Consider the following 15,406-nt stretch of genomic DNA (forward strand, 5'->3'; position numbering starts at 1 on the left):
AGTTAATAGGAGCAGTATAATATAATAATAATAATAATAATGCAATCCGTTCTTACTATTCCAGAATCATGTCTTGGCTTTATATTATAAAGTGATTTCCCCTTTTTCTGTCTGCACACTTCCTCTGCTTCTTTAACCCTGAAGAAAGAAAATTTGATGAATATTTCACTGGGTTAAAGCCATTTGCAAGACAGCACAATATGTGAATCAAAGATTAAAGTTTAAAGATAACAAATGTGTAACTCCTCACCCCACCCATACATGAATATGCAAGGGTCTGCAAAATACCATTCATAATAAGTATTTGCTATTACAATACCATCAAGAAGACTGTATAATTTACCAGGAAAGATGCAATAACTTCTAATTAGTGTACATAAAAATCACATTCTCTACCATATCATTAAAATTAGGATGCAAATCTATCATGGTTAAAAAATATACTGTCTGACCCAAAGAGTTGCTTTGCAAGTGTACGTATTGGAAACTGCATTTCCATCATTCATTGTTTACACTTCTGAAATGACCCCTCAACATTTCACTGTCTGCATACTGCCAACAAAAGCTTTGCCACTCTTGATTGTGACTATTCCCCAATTTGTCCTTCATTTACCCAATGATTTAATTCATTTTGGCAGAAACTTATGAAACGATTCAGCATAAATTTCCAGTCTTTGCTTTCATATTCATAATTGAGGAAACTTGGTTTTCAATTTAAAACACAAACAAACAGAAACATTTTTCAGTTTTAGAGCAGTTTACAGTCTCTAGTCCTGATTCTGTGATCATTTACTGCTGGGATCAGTGCTTATTATTAGGAGCTGACATCAGCGAGCCCGCTCACAGTAGTAAGTGATTGTAGGATTGGAGGCTAGTCTGGAATCCTTACTCACACAGTATTTATATATTTTGATTTACAATAAGTATGTACAAACCCACCACCAACCCATGCCTATTCAGGCACCTTTGTCAGATATTAAAAGTACAAAATAACGCTAATAGCTGCTCCTCCGACCTACAATAAATCAAGCTCAAGCAATGCTCTCTCCCGCTCCAAAAACAGCCCTTATTATGCTCCTTCCTCTCCAAAAGCCTGGGTAGCCCTTGCAGCAGGCTCTGAACAGTGACACATTTGGGCTTTTTTGGACCAAAGAGAGGAATGGGTTCTAAAGCTGAGGGTTTTTTGCAATGGGACTACTTGCTTCAATGCAGATCCCTCATGTGAGGAGGGCTGCAAGTCAGGACCTAATTAAATGATGCTCAGCAAACACAGCATCTATGATAGGGTAAACCTCTCTGGATCCAGCAGCAGGGTGTTGTCATTGGGGTACTACCCCCTGGGACCTGCTCCTGTCAGTAGCCTGCCAGAGCCCACTTCTGGCGAGCTAAAGGACACTGTTTCAAATGTGTTTGCTTCATTAAGATTTTGATTGATCTGTGGATCACTCTAATATTGCCATTGGGTGTTTGAAGCATTGATCCTGTGTCAGGCATTCTGTTTTGAACCTTTATGTTTCAGAGGCTTCTACTGGGTTACTTTGTAAATGGTGGCTCTTAATGGGGTGGACTCTTGAGTGAAGGATGGCAATGTACTTTATAAAGAAAAATATAGCAAAAGAGAGTCAGGTAAAACCCATATTGACTTTCTGTATAGTTGCCAGCAGTGTGAATTTTGGAGACCGCTTACTTTGCCTTTTTATCATCATCCAACAGTGGGAAATAAACAGGAAAAAGATACTGAAGGAATGAGTACAGAGACCAATGATACATCCTTGGGCTGGTCCCAATGGATATTCTCCAAACCACTTGCATGTCTGCTATTTCGCGGTGACTATAAGGAGCAATGTGAGAAGAAGTTTAAAAAAAATCATTGTTTTATGTTATTAAGGGCCAGATTTTCAAAAGAGACCAGCTCCCATTTAGAAACTTAAATGCAAGTGGCCAGTTTTTCAGAAGCGCTCAGCACCCAGTGAAAATGTGACCCCCAAGTGCGTCTGCTGAGCACTTTTGAAAATTTGGTGTCAAGTCATTGTCCTTTTTATCCAACTTCAGCCAACATCCCCCAGCTTTTTCACAAATGCAAAATGTATACTTTTACAAATCAGCTTTGATCACGATTCTCTGCCAGTTGTGAAATCAAAGCTCTGACTGCACTCAACATCTTAAACTTAACAAATATAGAAATGTTTCTAATTGTCCAGGTTTTTTTTTTTTTTTTAAAAGGTGATTACACATTATTTCGAAACTGCATTTCCAGACTAAATGAGAAGCAGATGAGATGGTGCTGCACAATATACACAGAGCCTTTGCAAAACTGCTTAACAGCCAAGTAATGCTGCTTTTGTAAAAGGTATTGTAAATGGGTTCAATAAAGGTAGCAGCCAACATGTAGTGGTAGCTTTACAACAGCGGCTTAGACAGATGGTATAAAATGCAGTCGAGTTCACAGGACTCTGTTTGTTCACTTCCAAAGACCGACTTACCCTTCCTAATCGACTTCTATGTAAATTTGATCACATTTGAAGGAAGGAAAGTCACCCATCTCCTGTGGTCACTTCCTAATAATCTATTAGACAGTTTTTCCAAGAAAAGATATTACCTCACCGCCCCCCTTGTCTCTTTAGACACATTTGAGACATTAAAAAGGGTCTATTACTAAGATTAATATACAACGGTGTATCTATCATTTTATGCAATTATAGCTGCTAGATAAGTGGCATATCCCACTTTAGCAAAAGTGGGTCAGATTCTTGGCTGCTGTAAATCAGCAGAGCTCCATGTGGCCTAGTATGTGCTCCTAACTCATTAACAAATTCATGGGTTATACTAAATAACTGATATTCTGCAAATACTAAGACTTCTCAACAACCTCTAATGCAAAGAACAGATGGTGTGAAACACCCCACAATATTTTTCTAAACCAACTCACTCTGATCTGGAAATTGCTGTCCAGTAACATAAGGGAAGCTTTAGTTCCATGCTCTATCCCAACTAAGTGACCCATCCCTGGGACATACTGGCCATTGTGTTTTATTGATGACCACATATGGCAGTTCTGTTGTGGACTGCGAGTCAATGCAAAGTCGCTGACTTGGATATTTTCTGGTAGATGTCAGAGATGCCCAGGCAGATCCAAGAGAAAACTAACTGTTCATGGCATTACAATGGGAACAAAAAAAACTCACATATATTGTAAGTACTTCATCAGCATAAGGTGCTAAAATTCCACCTTTATCAGTGGAATCTTTGAGCTATCCAACATTGTTTTCCCCTCCATTCTAAAAAGCATATTATTTCTAAACCAGATAATATTGTAACTTAGAGCTGGTTAACATATTTCAAATTCCAAAATTGACAAAGTTTAATTAAAATTTTGAATTTCATTCAGAAAAGGGAAGAAATAACCATAAATTTTAGTGAAAATGTCTCCATATTTCAACCAGCTCTAATTATAGGTCGTGGTCCTATATGAAAGAAATCCTACAGAAGTTGACAGGCAGCTTGGCCAAGAGTCTTGGGGCTGCAAGAGTGCTGGGTAGGCAAAGGGAGCAAGCAGAGCTGGGCAGCCAGGATCAGGAGGAGTTGATCCTGGGGAGGCACTCTGGTGAGTGGCCAGGAAGCGGGTAGTGTGTGAAGGGCTGGGGGGCAAGTTGATGGTGGGCTCTGAGGTGAATAAGGAGTGTTGGGGACTGTAGGGTGAGGGGCTAGAGCTGAGATTGGGATCTTGGAAGGTCAATGGGGATTTGGGGAGCATGGGGGATGCTGGGGGCTGAGGTCAGTGGAACGAATGTCAGGGCTGCTGGTGTGATGTGTGTGGGGGCTGTCAGGAGAAGTGGAGGCTGATGGAGGGTCGTTTGGGTATATGTGGGTGGGTGGGAGGGCTATTCAAAGGCTTGTGTGGGGTTTTGTGGGGTAGGGAGCACTTTGCTGAGCAAACCTGGTGCAGGGGGTGTTTATACCGCAGAGGGCTGGCAGCAGCTGAAGCAGAGCACTTCTGCTCTGGATGTGCTGCTCTGGCAGAGAGGACTGCGAGGCAGCATCCTCAGAGGTTCTCATCCCTCTCGTCTGTTTCTCCTACAGAGGGAACTCACTTCTCAGGAGGATAATTTACATTGGAAACAGCCCCAGCCCTGCTCCTGCCAGCTCTCCCCCTTCAGCTCTCCCTTTGGGTTAAAAAACATAGAGGACCCCCCTCTGTGAGAGACAGATAGCTCAGTGGTTTGAGCATTGGCCTGCTAAACTCAGGGTTGTGAGTTCAATCCTTGAGGAGGCCACTTAGGGATCTGGGGCAAAAATCTGTCTGGGGATTGGTCCTGCTTTGATCATGGGGTTGGACTAGATGACCTCCTGAGGTCCCTTCCAACCCTGATATTCTATGATTCTATGATCTAGCCAGCAAGTCCTCACCTTCCCCCAGACTTTGTATTTCCATCTCTGCTGCTTCCATTCTACCTTGGGCAGGGGCTGGGTGACAGCTGCCATGGCATATGGATCTCAGTCTAGTTTGGCAAAGTGTGTGTGTGTTTCAGCTGGGGGGAGGCAGCATACGTTCTCTGCATGCCATAACAAGTCATAGGTGGGGTGGAAATCAGTAAGTTCACTGCTGCTGTTTTGTATTACTACAGCTTTGGAAGAGAACTGCAGTGTTTATATTGGTTTGTTAAGGAGTGGCTTGTTTTGAGAGACAATAGGACTTGTCACTGTTGAAAAACCTGGCCACCCTGCTTGGCCACCCTGCTCAAATTTGCCCCTCCCCACATCATGACAGAGGCGTGTCTGGGTCAAACCTGAATGAGTGGTGCTTGCCTCCCCCCATACTTCTACCATAGCCACTGAATCATCAGCAGGCTCATCATGCCTGCCCCCTGAAAATCCGCTGCACCCCCACAGTGTAGAACCTCTGTTTTAGGGGGCAAGAGGAGAGTAGCATACTGACTTTTCGCCTAAGACGGCAGATTGTCTTGTATATCACATGCACTGTCTACTTTAAGGAAGGCAGGGCCCCCAACATCCACAGAGTACAGGGTCCCAAAAATCTTTAATCTGGACCTGTTTATATATATTGAAATCTCCAACTGCAACTTTGACTGTTTTGCAGGATAGCTCTTGCAGAGACATGCTACAAGCCAATTGGCAATTAAACTTGGACTCTTAATAGGTCTTGTCTTCCAGTTTGGAAAATTAGGTCTTTAATTCTTCAGGACAATGCAACACAGTATTAGGCACTAAGAGAGCTTCACCTGCTTCTACTCTAGACTATCATAAAAGGTACATGGTGCGGTGTGACTTATGTTCTAAGACAATGAGCCAATTGGTAGGCTGCATGGCCAATACTAAAAAAGAACTTCTCTTGAGCCTGTGAATATGTAATTTATGGCACTATAAATGTGGTAAGTGAAAAATAGTGTGGTCTAGTGGACAGGGCCCAAAGCTGGGAGCCAGGAACTACTGAATTCTACTCACAGACAAACCACTTACTCATTGTGTGGCTTTGGGCTACTTTAACCTGTCTGTCTCTTGGCCTCCTGCTCCTGTGATGAGATACATGCAGGCAGATTCTTGTGCTTGCAGGGAGCCTCACTGAAGTCAATACAACTCCACATGCATGCATCTCTAGCATCAGAAACTAAGCTTCATCTGTAAAATGAAGATAAAATTTAGCTACATCACTGGGGTGCTGTGTGAGGCTTAATTTGTGACTATATAAAAAAATGGAAAGCATTGTGTAAGTGTTAAACTGTAGTATTACATACAAGAAGTTTGGTAAAAGCATTACCTTTTATCTCCAGCCTACAGCTGTGATCATTAGGCTTCTTCGGTGCTAAATCCAAAAGCAACTAAACTATTATTAATTGTTGCAATGTGCAAACATATATTCTGAAGGCTGAAAATAGGACTTAATCCAGGATTTTGTTTAAATTTAAAATTAAAATGTACTGATTTCTCCTTTCAAAAAGCTCTAAAAATATACTGGTTTGAAAATTTCTACCACTTAAAATTACAGAAATCAAAAGGGCAGACAAGCAGCCACCAGCTAGACTAATACTTTAAATTAGTTGGACATGACTTTGAAATGTCATCAGCAGTTTCCTCCCTTCCTTGGAAGTCAGTATGTTTGTACTTTTTCACTATGATAAAGTGGACAGAGGAATGAACTCATTTTAAATTCCCTTTTCTTTGCCAACTGCCATGTTTTATAATACCTGCTGTGATATGCACAGGATTTGTCAATTATTTAAATTAATAATTTTGAATTATGCAAATGATTATATTTAACATTTCCATTGTTTTCTCATCTATACGTATGAAAGGAATTTTCAAATTGGATAAGCATAAGGCAGAGAAGTGAGAAGAACCTTGGCTAATATATTTTCTATTTGTTCTATTAAGAAATATGCTAAAAATTAGTCATATACATGTATGACTGATTTAATATATATTGAAATATATGTTGAATATTTTATAATGTATAAAGTGCCTATCACCATACCAATCAGCAATACTTGCAAAAAAATTAAAACAGAAATTATATTTAAATAGCTATAAAGTATGAACAAAATTAAAGAGAACAACCTGTGCTAGCATCAAAAATATATTATTAGCCACACAGGAATAAAACAAAAGAAATGAAGACAATGGGAAAAACACCAAATCAATAAAAAGATTGGGGGGAGAGGGGAAGGGCTGAGAACCGTGGAATGTCCACAATTCTAATAATAAACAAGAATCTTGGAAGGGATATAAACCATCATGCCTCAAGGAACAAATTCACCTCTTACTATTGGGGTTAGGAGGAAACTTTCCCTGGGGGCAAATTATTCCACAACTGGCTACTGCAGGGCTTCTTGCACCTTCCCCCAAAGCATCTGGTGCTGTCCACTGGGAAGCAGGTCACTGGATTTGATGGACCACTGATCTGATCCAACTGCTATAGTCCTAAATATGTTTTGTCTAAGTAAGCACTGTGAGGTTGGGCCTCATTTTTGTAATAAATGTTCTAGCTATTACAACACAAAACCACTGAACAAATTCACAGTTTCAAGTGAATCAGAAAAAAGTAGGTCAGTTATATGTCATAATCCTGGAAGAAGATGTGGCTGAATGTACAGTACATAGAAATTAAAGGTCACAAGCTCATTTACTCATACTCATTTTACTGTTCTTTAATAGTCTAAGAAACTAGTCTTAATCTTAATATTTTTACATAAATAATAAAGTAGGATACAATTTGCTAAAACATACACTTTTACTTACTGCTCTGATGATATCAACCCTATCTCAGCTCTCTTCACTGGGTTCCTGCTTCATTCTGAATAAAGTTCAGACTCCTTTATGTCACTTTTAAGGCTTACCACAATTTTGCTTCATCTATATCTCATTGTTTCTACTTACTTTTACTCTCATACCTTTTGCGCTGCTCACTCGTCTTACCTTGGTGTCAATCACCTTTGGCTCACTCACATTTTTGTGCCTTTTTCTCACTCCCCTACTACTGACTTCAGTGTCAATGCATGTGGAGGTGCTATTTAATGAGTTTTACTCAGACGTAATAATTTTTTGAACACTGTAAGTGACCTGGTCAGAGAGATAAAGTTACTGTTTAACTATGGTGCATTATTACTATTTTCTGTATGAATATATTTATCTAACTTCATAGGGGACTGTGGGAAAAGCAAGCAGGAAAGGAACATTTCTATACAAGAAAACCTCACTGGGGTGGGGGAGAGAAGGGAGGACAATTACAGAACAATGGCATACATCCAGGTTGCTGTGACACAGATCTTCTAAAAAGCCCTTTGCTGGAAAGGGGGAGGGTGTCAATTGTCAGGAGCTTTCTAGAGGGACAGGCTGACAGAGAGAGACTTTGCTTTTAAGGGGGCTGTTTGGTCACTGTATTACCACAGTCATTGCTGCTGATGTGTAAAGAACTGTAGGACCAGTCTACACTACAGCACTACATCGGCAGAACTGCACCAATACAATAGTGCCACTGTAGCACGTCTGGTGAAGATACGCTATGCCGATGGGAGAGCACTCTCTCACCAGCATAATTACTTTACCTCAGCGAGAAGCGTAAGCATTGTTGGTGGGAGAGCATCACCTGCCGACACAGTGCCGGTGTGGACAGTGCAAAACTTGTGACACTTTTCACACCCCTGAGTGATGTAAGTTAGATCAGCTTAACCGGTAGTGTAGACCTGCCCCAAGTCAGACCTGCTGAGATAATCATCCTGTGATTCCATCCTGAGACAGGTGATGGCACAAGGCCTGAGAACAGAGAAGAGGATGCATTCAGACAGACCAGGAGGGGTCAGAGGTGCAGTTAACCCAATAACTGTGATAGGGACTACTCACATGCTTAAAATTAAGCATGTGCTTAACTGCTTTGCTGGATCCAGGCCCGAAAGTCCTCAGTTTCCATTTTTCAAGCCCTTCCTAAAATCCACTCCTTTCAGCAAACTTTCACTTCCATTCCATTGCTAGCTACTCCTTTTCTGCCCCCACCGTATTGCCTCGATTAAAACACAAGAATATACAAGCTTCATACATAACACAATATCAGTCACATTGTCTTTTATAGTCTTTGCCCCTCCCTTCTTCACCTGTTGTCATTTCTTGTGTTTTTTAAAATCAAGACCTAATCTTACAAACACTTACTACCAGGGTTAGTACTCACTATTGTGGGTTGTCCAATTTAAAGCTAATGTTGTTCCAGTACTGTAAAAGGGTAAATGGGATGACCCAGGTAATTATAAGCCTGTCAGCCTGACATTGATCCTGGACAAGATAATGGAGAGGTTGATACAGGACAAAGGAGCGTAATGTAATTAATGCCAATCAACATGGATTTAAGGAAAATCCTGTTAAACTCACTTGATATCTTTTTTCATAAGATGACAAGTTTGGTCGATAAAGGTAATAGTATTGATATATTATACTTATGCAGCATCAAGTCAAATGTTTTACAGAAATCTGACATTTTAATGAAAAACTAGAATACTACAAAATTAATATGGCACACATGACATGGATTAAAAGCTGGCTAACAGGATAGTTCTCCAATATAATTGTAAATGGGAATTGTCATGGAGCAGGTGTGTTTCTAGTGGGATTCCCACAGAAATCAGTGCTTGGCACTACACTATTTGAAGATGATCTGGAAGAAAACAAAATCATCACTGATAAAGTTTTCAGAGGACACAAAAAATAGGGGAGTGGTAAATAATGAAGAGGACAGGTCACTGATACAGAGGGATCTGAATTGCTTGGTAAGCTGGCAACTGCAAGCAAACACTATCCATGTTAATAGGTGCAAAAGTAAATGTATACATATATGAACACAGAATGTAGACCATACTTATAGAATGGGGGACTCTACCCTCGGAAGCAGTGACTCTGAGAAAGATTTAGAGGAGGTGATAGATAATCAAATGAACGAACTCCCAGTGCAATGGCCAAAAGGATGAATGTGATCCTTGGATGTTGATCAATTGGAGAGAGTTCAGAGAAGAACCCAAGAATGGTAAAAGAATTAGAAAACCTGCCTTATAGTGGCAGATTCAAGGAGTTTAATCTACTTAGTTTAACAAAGGGACGGTTAAGGGGTGACTTGATTACAGTCCATAAGTACCTACATGTGGAACACATATTTGACAACAGACTCTTAAATGTAGCAGAGAGAGATATAGCAAGATCCAATGGCTGGAAGTTGAAGCTAGAGAAATTCAGACCGAAAATAAGGCGTACATTTTTAACAGGGTAATTAACTATTGGAACACATTCTCAAAGGTTGTGATGGATTCTCCATCACTGGCAATTTTTAAATCAAGACTGGATGTTTTTCTAAAAAGTGATGCTCTAGTCCAAACAGAGATTATTTTGCAGAAATTCTATGGCCTGTGTTACACAGAGAGTCAGACTAGATGAGCACAATGGTGCCTTCTGGCCTTGGAATCTATAAATTGCAGAGACCAGTCACAACAGTGTGCAATCTCAGGATCAGACCTGTACGATGCTTTATAAATATTAAGTAAAATTTCCATAATTTGAATCCACCTCATCCAGACAGATGTATGTCTTCACTTAGCTAAAATGGTTTATTCCAGAAAGGATTTACTCCAATGCAGCTACAGCAATAGTGAAACACTCAGTAAATGTAAAAAAACATGCAACATCCATGAGCATGTGAAAAACCTACATTTTAGCTAGTTATTATGCAGTGCAAAAGAGAGGCTCTCAAATCCTGCCTTTGAATAAAATTTGGATAGTTTACTAAGGGTTAATCTAAACAGAGGGAGCGGTTTCTTGTTTCCATCATAATAAAATTGTTTTTCTTCAGCACTTTCACCTCCCACTCCCCCTATTTATTGTCAGGCAAATATATACAAAAAGTTCACCATGATTAAGTTTAAAGACAGCTTGCAAGATGAATAAGGGAGATACACTTTGGCACAGATACAGGAAAAAGAAACCAGACGTCCTTGCAGCCCCGAAGGCAGAATCATTTTATCTACCTTCTAGACCAAACGCCAGCCTGACCACAGCCTTATCAAGACTGAGAGAATGTCTCTCATCATTCAATCCAATGAGAAGGGGAGCCACTTCCCTGCCACAAAGCATTAATAATTTTGTCTGAATAAGTATCTGTGGCAGACAGATTCATTTCCGACTGGCTCCGAGTAGGCTTGGTGGAGATACCCTTACACTTCACTAGAGTCTACTAGTACATGACAAATTTAAACATACTGACAAGGTTGGAATGTTGCATGCTTTAGGTAGTAGAAATGGTCACAACAAACCTTCCAACAACAAGCTAAGAGCAGACATTACTATTACACTTCAACAAGATACTTCATGAAACTCAACACCATTGTGTCTGTACAAATCCAATACATTGTGAGACAGAGTAAAAAACCAAGCGAGGCAAGAGATTTCATAGTTAGAATTAAATGGATTTTTAATCAGTTAAATAAAAGAAAAAAGGGATGTCACATGCTAAACAAAGGATTTAAACTGTTCTGTGAGGATTGCTCTGTCTTGCAAGTAACATGTTTATAATACTAAGACACATGAGCAATTTCTTTAAAAATCAGCCAAACCATTCAGTGCCAGATATTTCTCCAATCTCTGGAGTACCACATAAGGAAAGAGAGTTATAAAAATCTTTCTTGTGAAACTGTTTATGAAGAGAAGGGCTAAATGTGATTATTTCACCCTGTTTTTAAATGTGTTTATTTAATTATTTACTAAATATTCTTTTAGAGCAGAAGGTCATATTTCTTGCATGAGATAATCACAGCTAGAAATCAGAACTGTTAAAATAAAAGTAGTTTATAAAACACAAGCAAAAGTTTAGAGCTCTTGCACTAAGCTATCAGGGTTGAAGTGATGAAACAGACAGGATTCAGCAACTGACTGCAAAGACTTTTACACAGATAAGAAGCACATTATAATGTACCTGGTCCCATCAAATTGACAGATGAAACCTAACCTCTGCCTACCAACAAAGAGGTTATGCGTTGGACTATCTTGATATCACAGCCAACTTCTTGCACTGCTCCTTTAAGGACTGAGTAGCAGACAATAGCTGGCCAAAAGGCACTGTGATTAATCATACTTTGGCTCAGGGGATCAAGGACAAATGGATTAAAATGTTTTAATCTGACCACTTAAAATAGAAGCTAACCTGTAGCAGAACCCTGGACATTTTCCTCCTTTGTCAACAACTGATGTCCAGAACTGATGCCCAGTACTGCCCCGAGATGTCATTTCTCAAACACACATCTTGACAATACAATGAAAAAGGTGCCCGGTGTGTTTTGTAGATGAAGATTTCGTTGAGATTAGCAAGTATTGTAGATCTACATTTTATTTATTTTACTTTCAGAGATTAGTCCACATCTTTGGATGATGAAATCTGGCATAACTTCCTTGATTGTACATTATAGAAACATGGAATCATAGGACCAGAAGGAACCTCGAAAGGTCTTCTAGTCCAGTCCCCTTCACTCATGTCAGGACTAAGTATTATATAGACCATCCCTGACAGGTATTTGTCTAACCTGCTCTTGAAAATCTCCAATGATGGAGATTCCACAACCTCCCTAGGTGATTTATTCCAGTGTTTAATTACCCTGACAGTTAGGAAGTTTTTCCTAATGTCCACCTAAACCACCCTTGCTGCTGTTTAAGCCTATTGCTTCTTGTCGTATCCTCAGGAGTTAATGAGAACAATTTTTCTCCCTCTTTCTGATAACTCCCTTTTATGTACTTGAAAACTGTTATGTCCCCTCTCAGTCTTCTCTTCTCCAGACTAAACAAACCCATTTTTTTCAATCTTTCCTCAGAGGTCATGTTTTCTAGACCTTTAATCATTTTGTTGCTCTTTTCTGGACTTTCTCCAGTTTGTCCACATTCTCCCTGAAATGCGGCGCCCAGAACTGGACATAATACTCCAGGAGAAGCCACACCAGTGTGGAGTGGAGCAGAAGAATTACTTCTCAGGCCTTGCTTACTACACTCCTGCTAATATGGCCCAGAATTATGTTTGCTTTTCTTGCAACAGTGTTACATGTTGACTCATTTAGCTTGTGATCCACTATGATCCCCAGTACTCCTTCCTAGGCAATCATTTCCCATTTTGTGTGTGTGCAACTGATTGTTCCTTCCTAAGTGGAGTATTTTGCATTTGTCCTTATTGAATTCCATCCTATTTACTTCAGACCATTCCTCCAGTTTGTCCAGATCATTTTGAATTTTAATCCTATCCTCCAAAGCACTTGCAACCCCTCCCAGCTTGGTATCGTCTGCAAAATTTACAAGTGTACTCTCTATGCCATTACTTAAATCACTGATGAAGATATTGAACAGAATGTGACCCAAAACGGATCCCTGTGGGACCCTACTTGATATGTCCTTCCAGCTTGCCTGTGAACCACTGATAACTGCTCTCTGGGAACAGATTTCCAACCAGTTATATACCTACCTTATAGTACTTCCATCTAGGTTGTATTTCCCTATAGTGTTTATAAGTAGGTCATGGGAGACGGTATCAAAAGCCTTATTAAAGTCAAGATATACCCCATCTACTGCTTCCCCCCTCTCCACAATGCTTGCTACCCTATCAAAGAAAGCTATTAGGTTGGTTTGACACTATTTGTGCTGGAAAAAGTCATGCTGACTGTTACTTATAACATTATCTTGTAGGTATCTGCAAATTGATTGCTTAATTAATTAAGCATTTTGTGTGTGTGTTTTAATTAAGCTGACTGGTGTGTAATTCCCTAGCATGTCCTTATTTTCCTTTTTATAGATGGGCACTATATTTGCCCTCTTCCAGTCCTCTGGAACCTCTCCTGTCTTCCATGACTTTTCAAAGATAATCACTAATGGCTCAGATATCTCCTCAGTCAGCTCCTTGAGTATTCTAGGATGTATTTCATCAGGCCTGGTGACTTGAAGACATCTGACTTGTCTAAGCAATTTTAACTTGTTCATTCCCTATTCTAATCCTACCTCATTTTCACAGGCATTCATTATGTTAGATGTTCAATCGCTGCTAAACTTTTTAGTGATGACTGAAACAAAGAATATGAACAAGAGGCTGCTAGGCAGCTCTCTTAACACCACATTCTACAGGCCATTACTGATCCCACTGAGGGTTACCAAAAGAAACTACACCATCTGCTCAAGAAACTCCCTGAAAAAGCACAAGAACAAATCTGCACAGACCCCTAGAACTCTGACCAGGTGTATTCTATCTGCTACCCAAGATCCATAAAGCTGGAAATCCATCATCTCAGGCATTGGCACCCTGACAGCAGGATTGTCTGGCTATGTAGACTCTCTCCTATGCTACCATTACTCCTAGCTATCTTCGAGACACCACTGACTTCCTGAGGAAACTACAATCCATTGGTAATCTTCCAGAAAATACTAGCCACTATGGATGTAGAAGCTCTCTACACCAACATTCCACACAAAGATGGACTACAAGCCATCAGGGACAGTATCCCTGATAATGTCACGGCAAACATGACTTTGTGACTTTGTCCTCACCCACAACTATTTCACATTTGGGGACAATATATACCTTCAAGTCAGTGGCCCTGCTATGGATACCCGCATGGCCAACATTTTTATGGCTGACTTAAAACACGCTTCCTCGGGTCTTGTCTCCTAATGCCCCTACTCTACTTGTGCTACATTGATGACATCTTCATCATCTGGACCCATGGAAAAGAAGCCCTTGAGGAATTCCACCATGATTTCAACAATTTTCATCCCACCATCAACCTCAGCCTGGACCAGTCCACACAAGAAATCCACTTCCTGGACACTACAGTGCTAATAAGCAATGGTCAAATAAACACCACCCTATACTGGAAACCTACTGACCGCTATACTTACCTACATGTCTCCAGCTTTCATCCAGACCACAGCCTACAGCCAAGCTCTAAGATACAACCATATTTGCTCCAACCCCTCAGACAGAGACAAACACCTACAAGATCACGATCAAGCGTTCTTACAAATACAATACCCACCTGTTGTAGTGAAGAAACAGATTGACAGAGCCTGAAGAGTACGCAGAAGTCACCTACTACAGGACAGGCCCAACGAAGAAAATAGCAGAATGCCACTACCATCACCTTCAGCCCCCAACTAAAACCTCTCCAGTGCATCGTTAAGGATCTGCAATCTATCCTGAAGGATGATCCCTCACTCTCACAGATCTTAGGAGACAGGCCAGTCCTTGCTTACAGACAGCCCCCCATCCTAAAGCAAATACTCACCAGCAACCACACACCACACAAAACAAAACACAAACCCAGGAACCTATCCTTGCAACAAAGTCCATTGCCAACTCTGTCCACATATATATTCAGGGGAAACCATCATAGGACCTAATCACATCAGCCACACTATCAGAAGCTCGTTCACTTGCACATCTACCAATGTGATATATGCCATCATGTGCCAGCAATGCCCCTCTGCCATGTACATTGGCCAAACCAGACAGTCTCTATGCAAAAGAATAAATGGACACAAATCAGACGTCAAGAATTATAACATTAAAAAAAAAAAAAAGTCAGAGAACACTTTAACCTCCCTGGACACTCAATTACAGACCTACAAGTCAAAATTATTCAACAAAAAAACTTCAAAAACAGACTCCAACGAAAAACTGCAGAACTGGAATTAATTTGCAAAATGGACACCATTAAATTAGGCTTGAATAAAGACTGGAAGTGGATGAGTCATTACACAAACTAAAAACTATTTCCCAGTTCTAATTTCCTCCCTACTGTTACTCACACCTTCTTATCAACTGTTTGAAATGGGCCATCCTGATTATCACTACAAAAGTTTTTTTTCTCCAACTGATAATAGCCCACCTTTATCG

The 15,406-nt window shown here is 40.2% G+C and overlaps 1 protein-coding gene across 1 annotated transcript in view; it reads right to left on the bottom strand.

Moving 5' to 3' along the window:
- The window catches only part of FMN2 (formin 2), a 231,279-nt gene that overhangs the window by 3,523 nt on the left and 212,350 nt on the right, over window positions 1-15,406 (bottom strand). The window contains exon 17 of the mRNA XM_054021267.1: window positions 57-138. Within this exon, the coding sequence (XP_053877242.1) occupies window positions 57-138 (82 nt within the window). The remainder of the gene's footprint in view (window positions 1-56; window positions 139-15,406) is intronic.

This window comes from Malaclemys terrapin, chromosome 3 (assembly GCF_027887155.1).
Source record: "Malaclemys terrapin pileata isolate rMalTer1 chromosome 3, rMalTer1.hap1, whole genome shotgun sequence".
NCBI lineage: Eukaryota > Metazoa > Chordata > Testudines > Emydidae > Malaclemys > Malaclemys terrapin.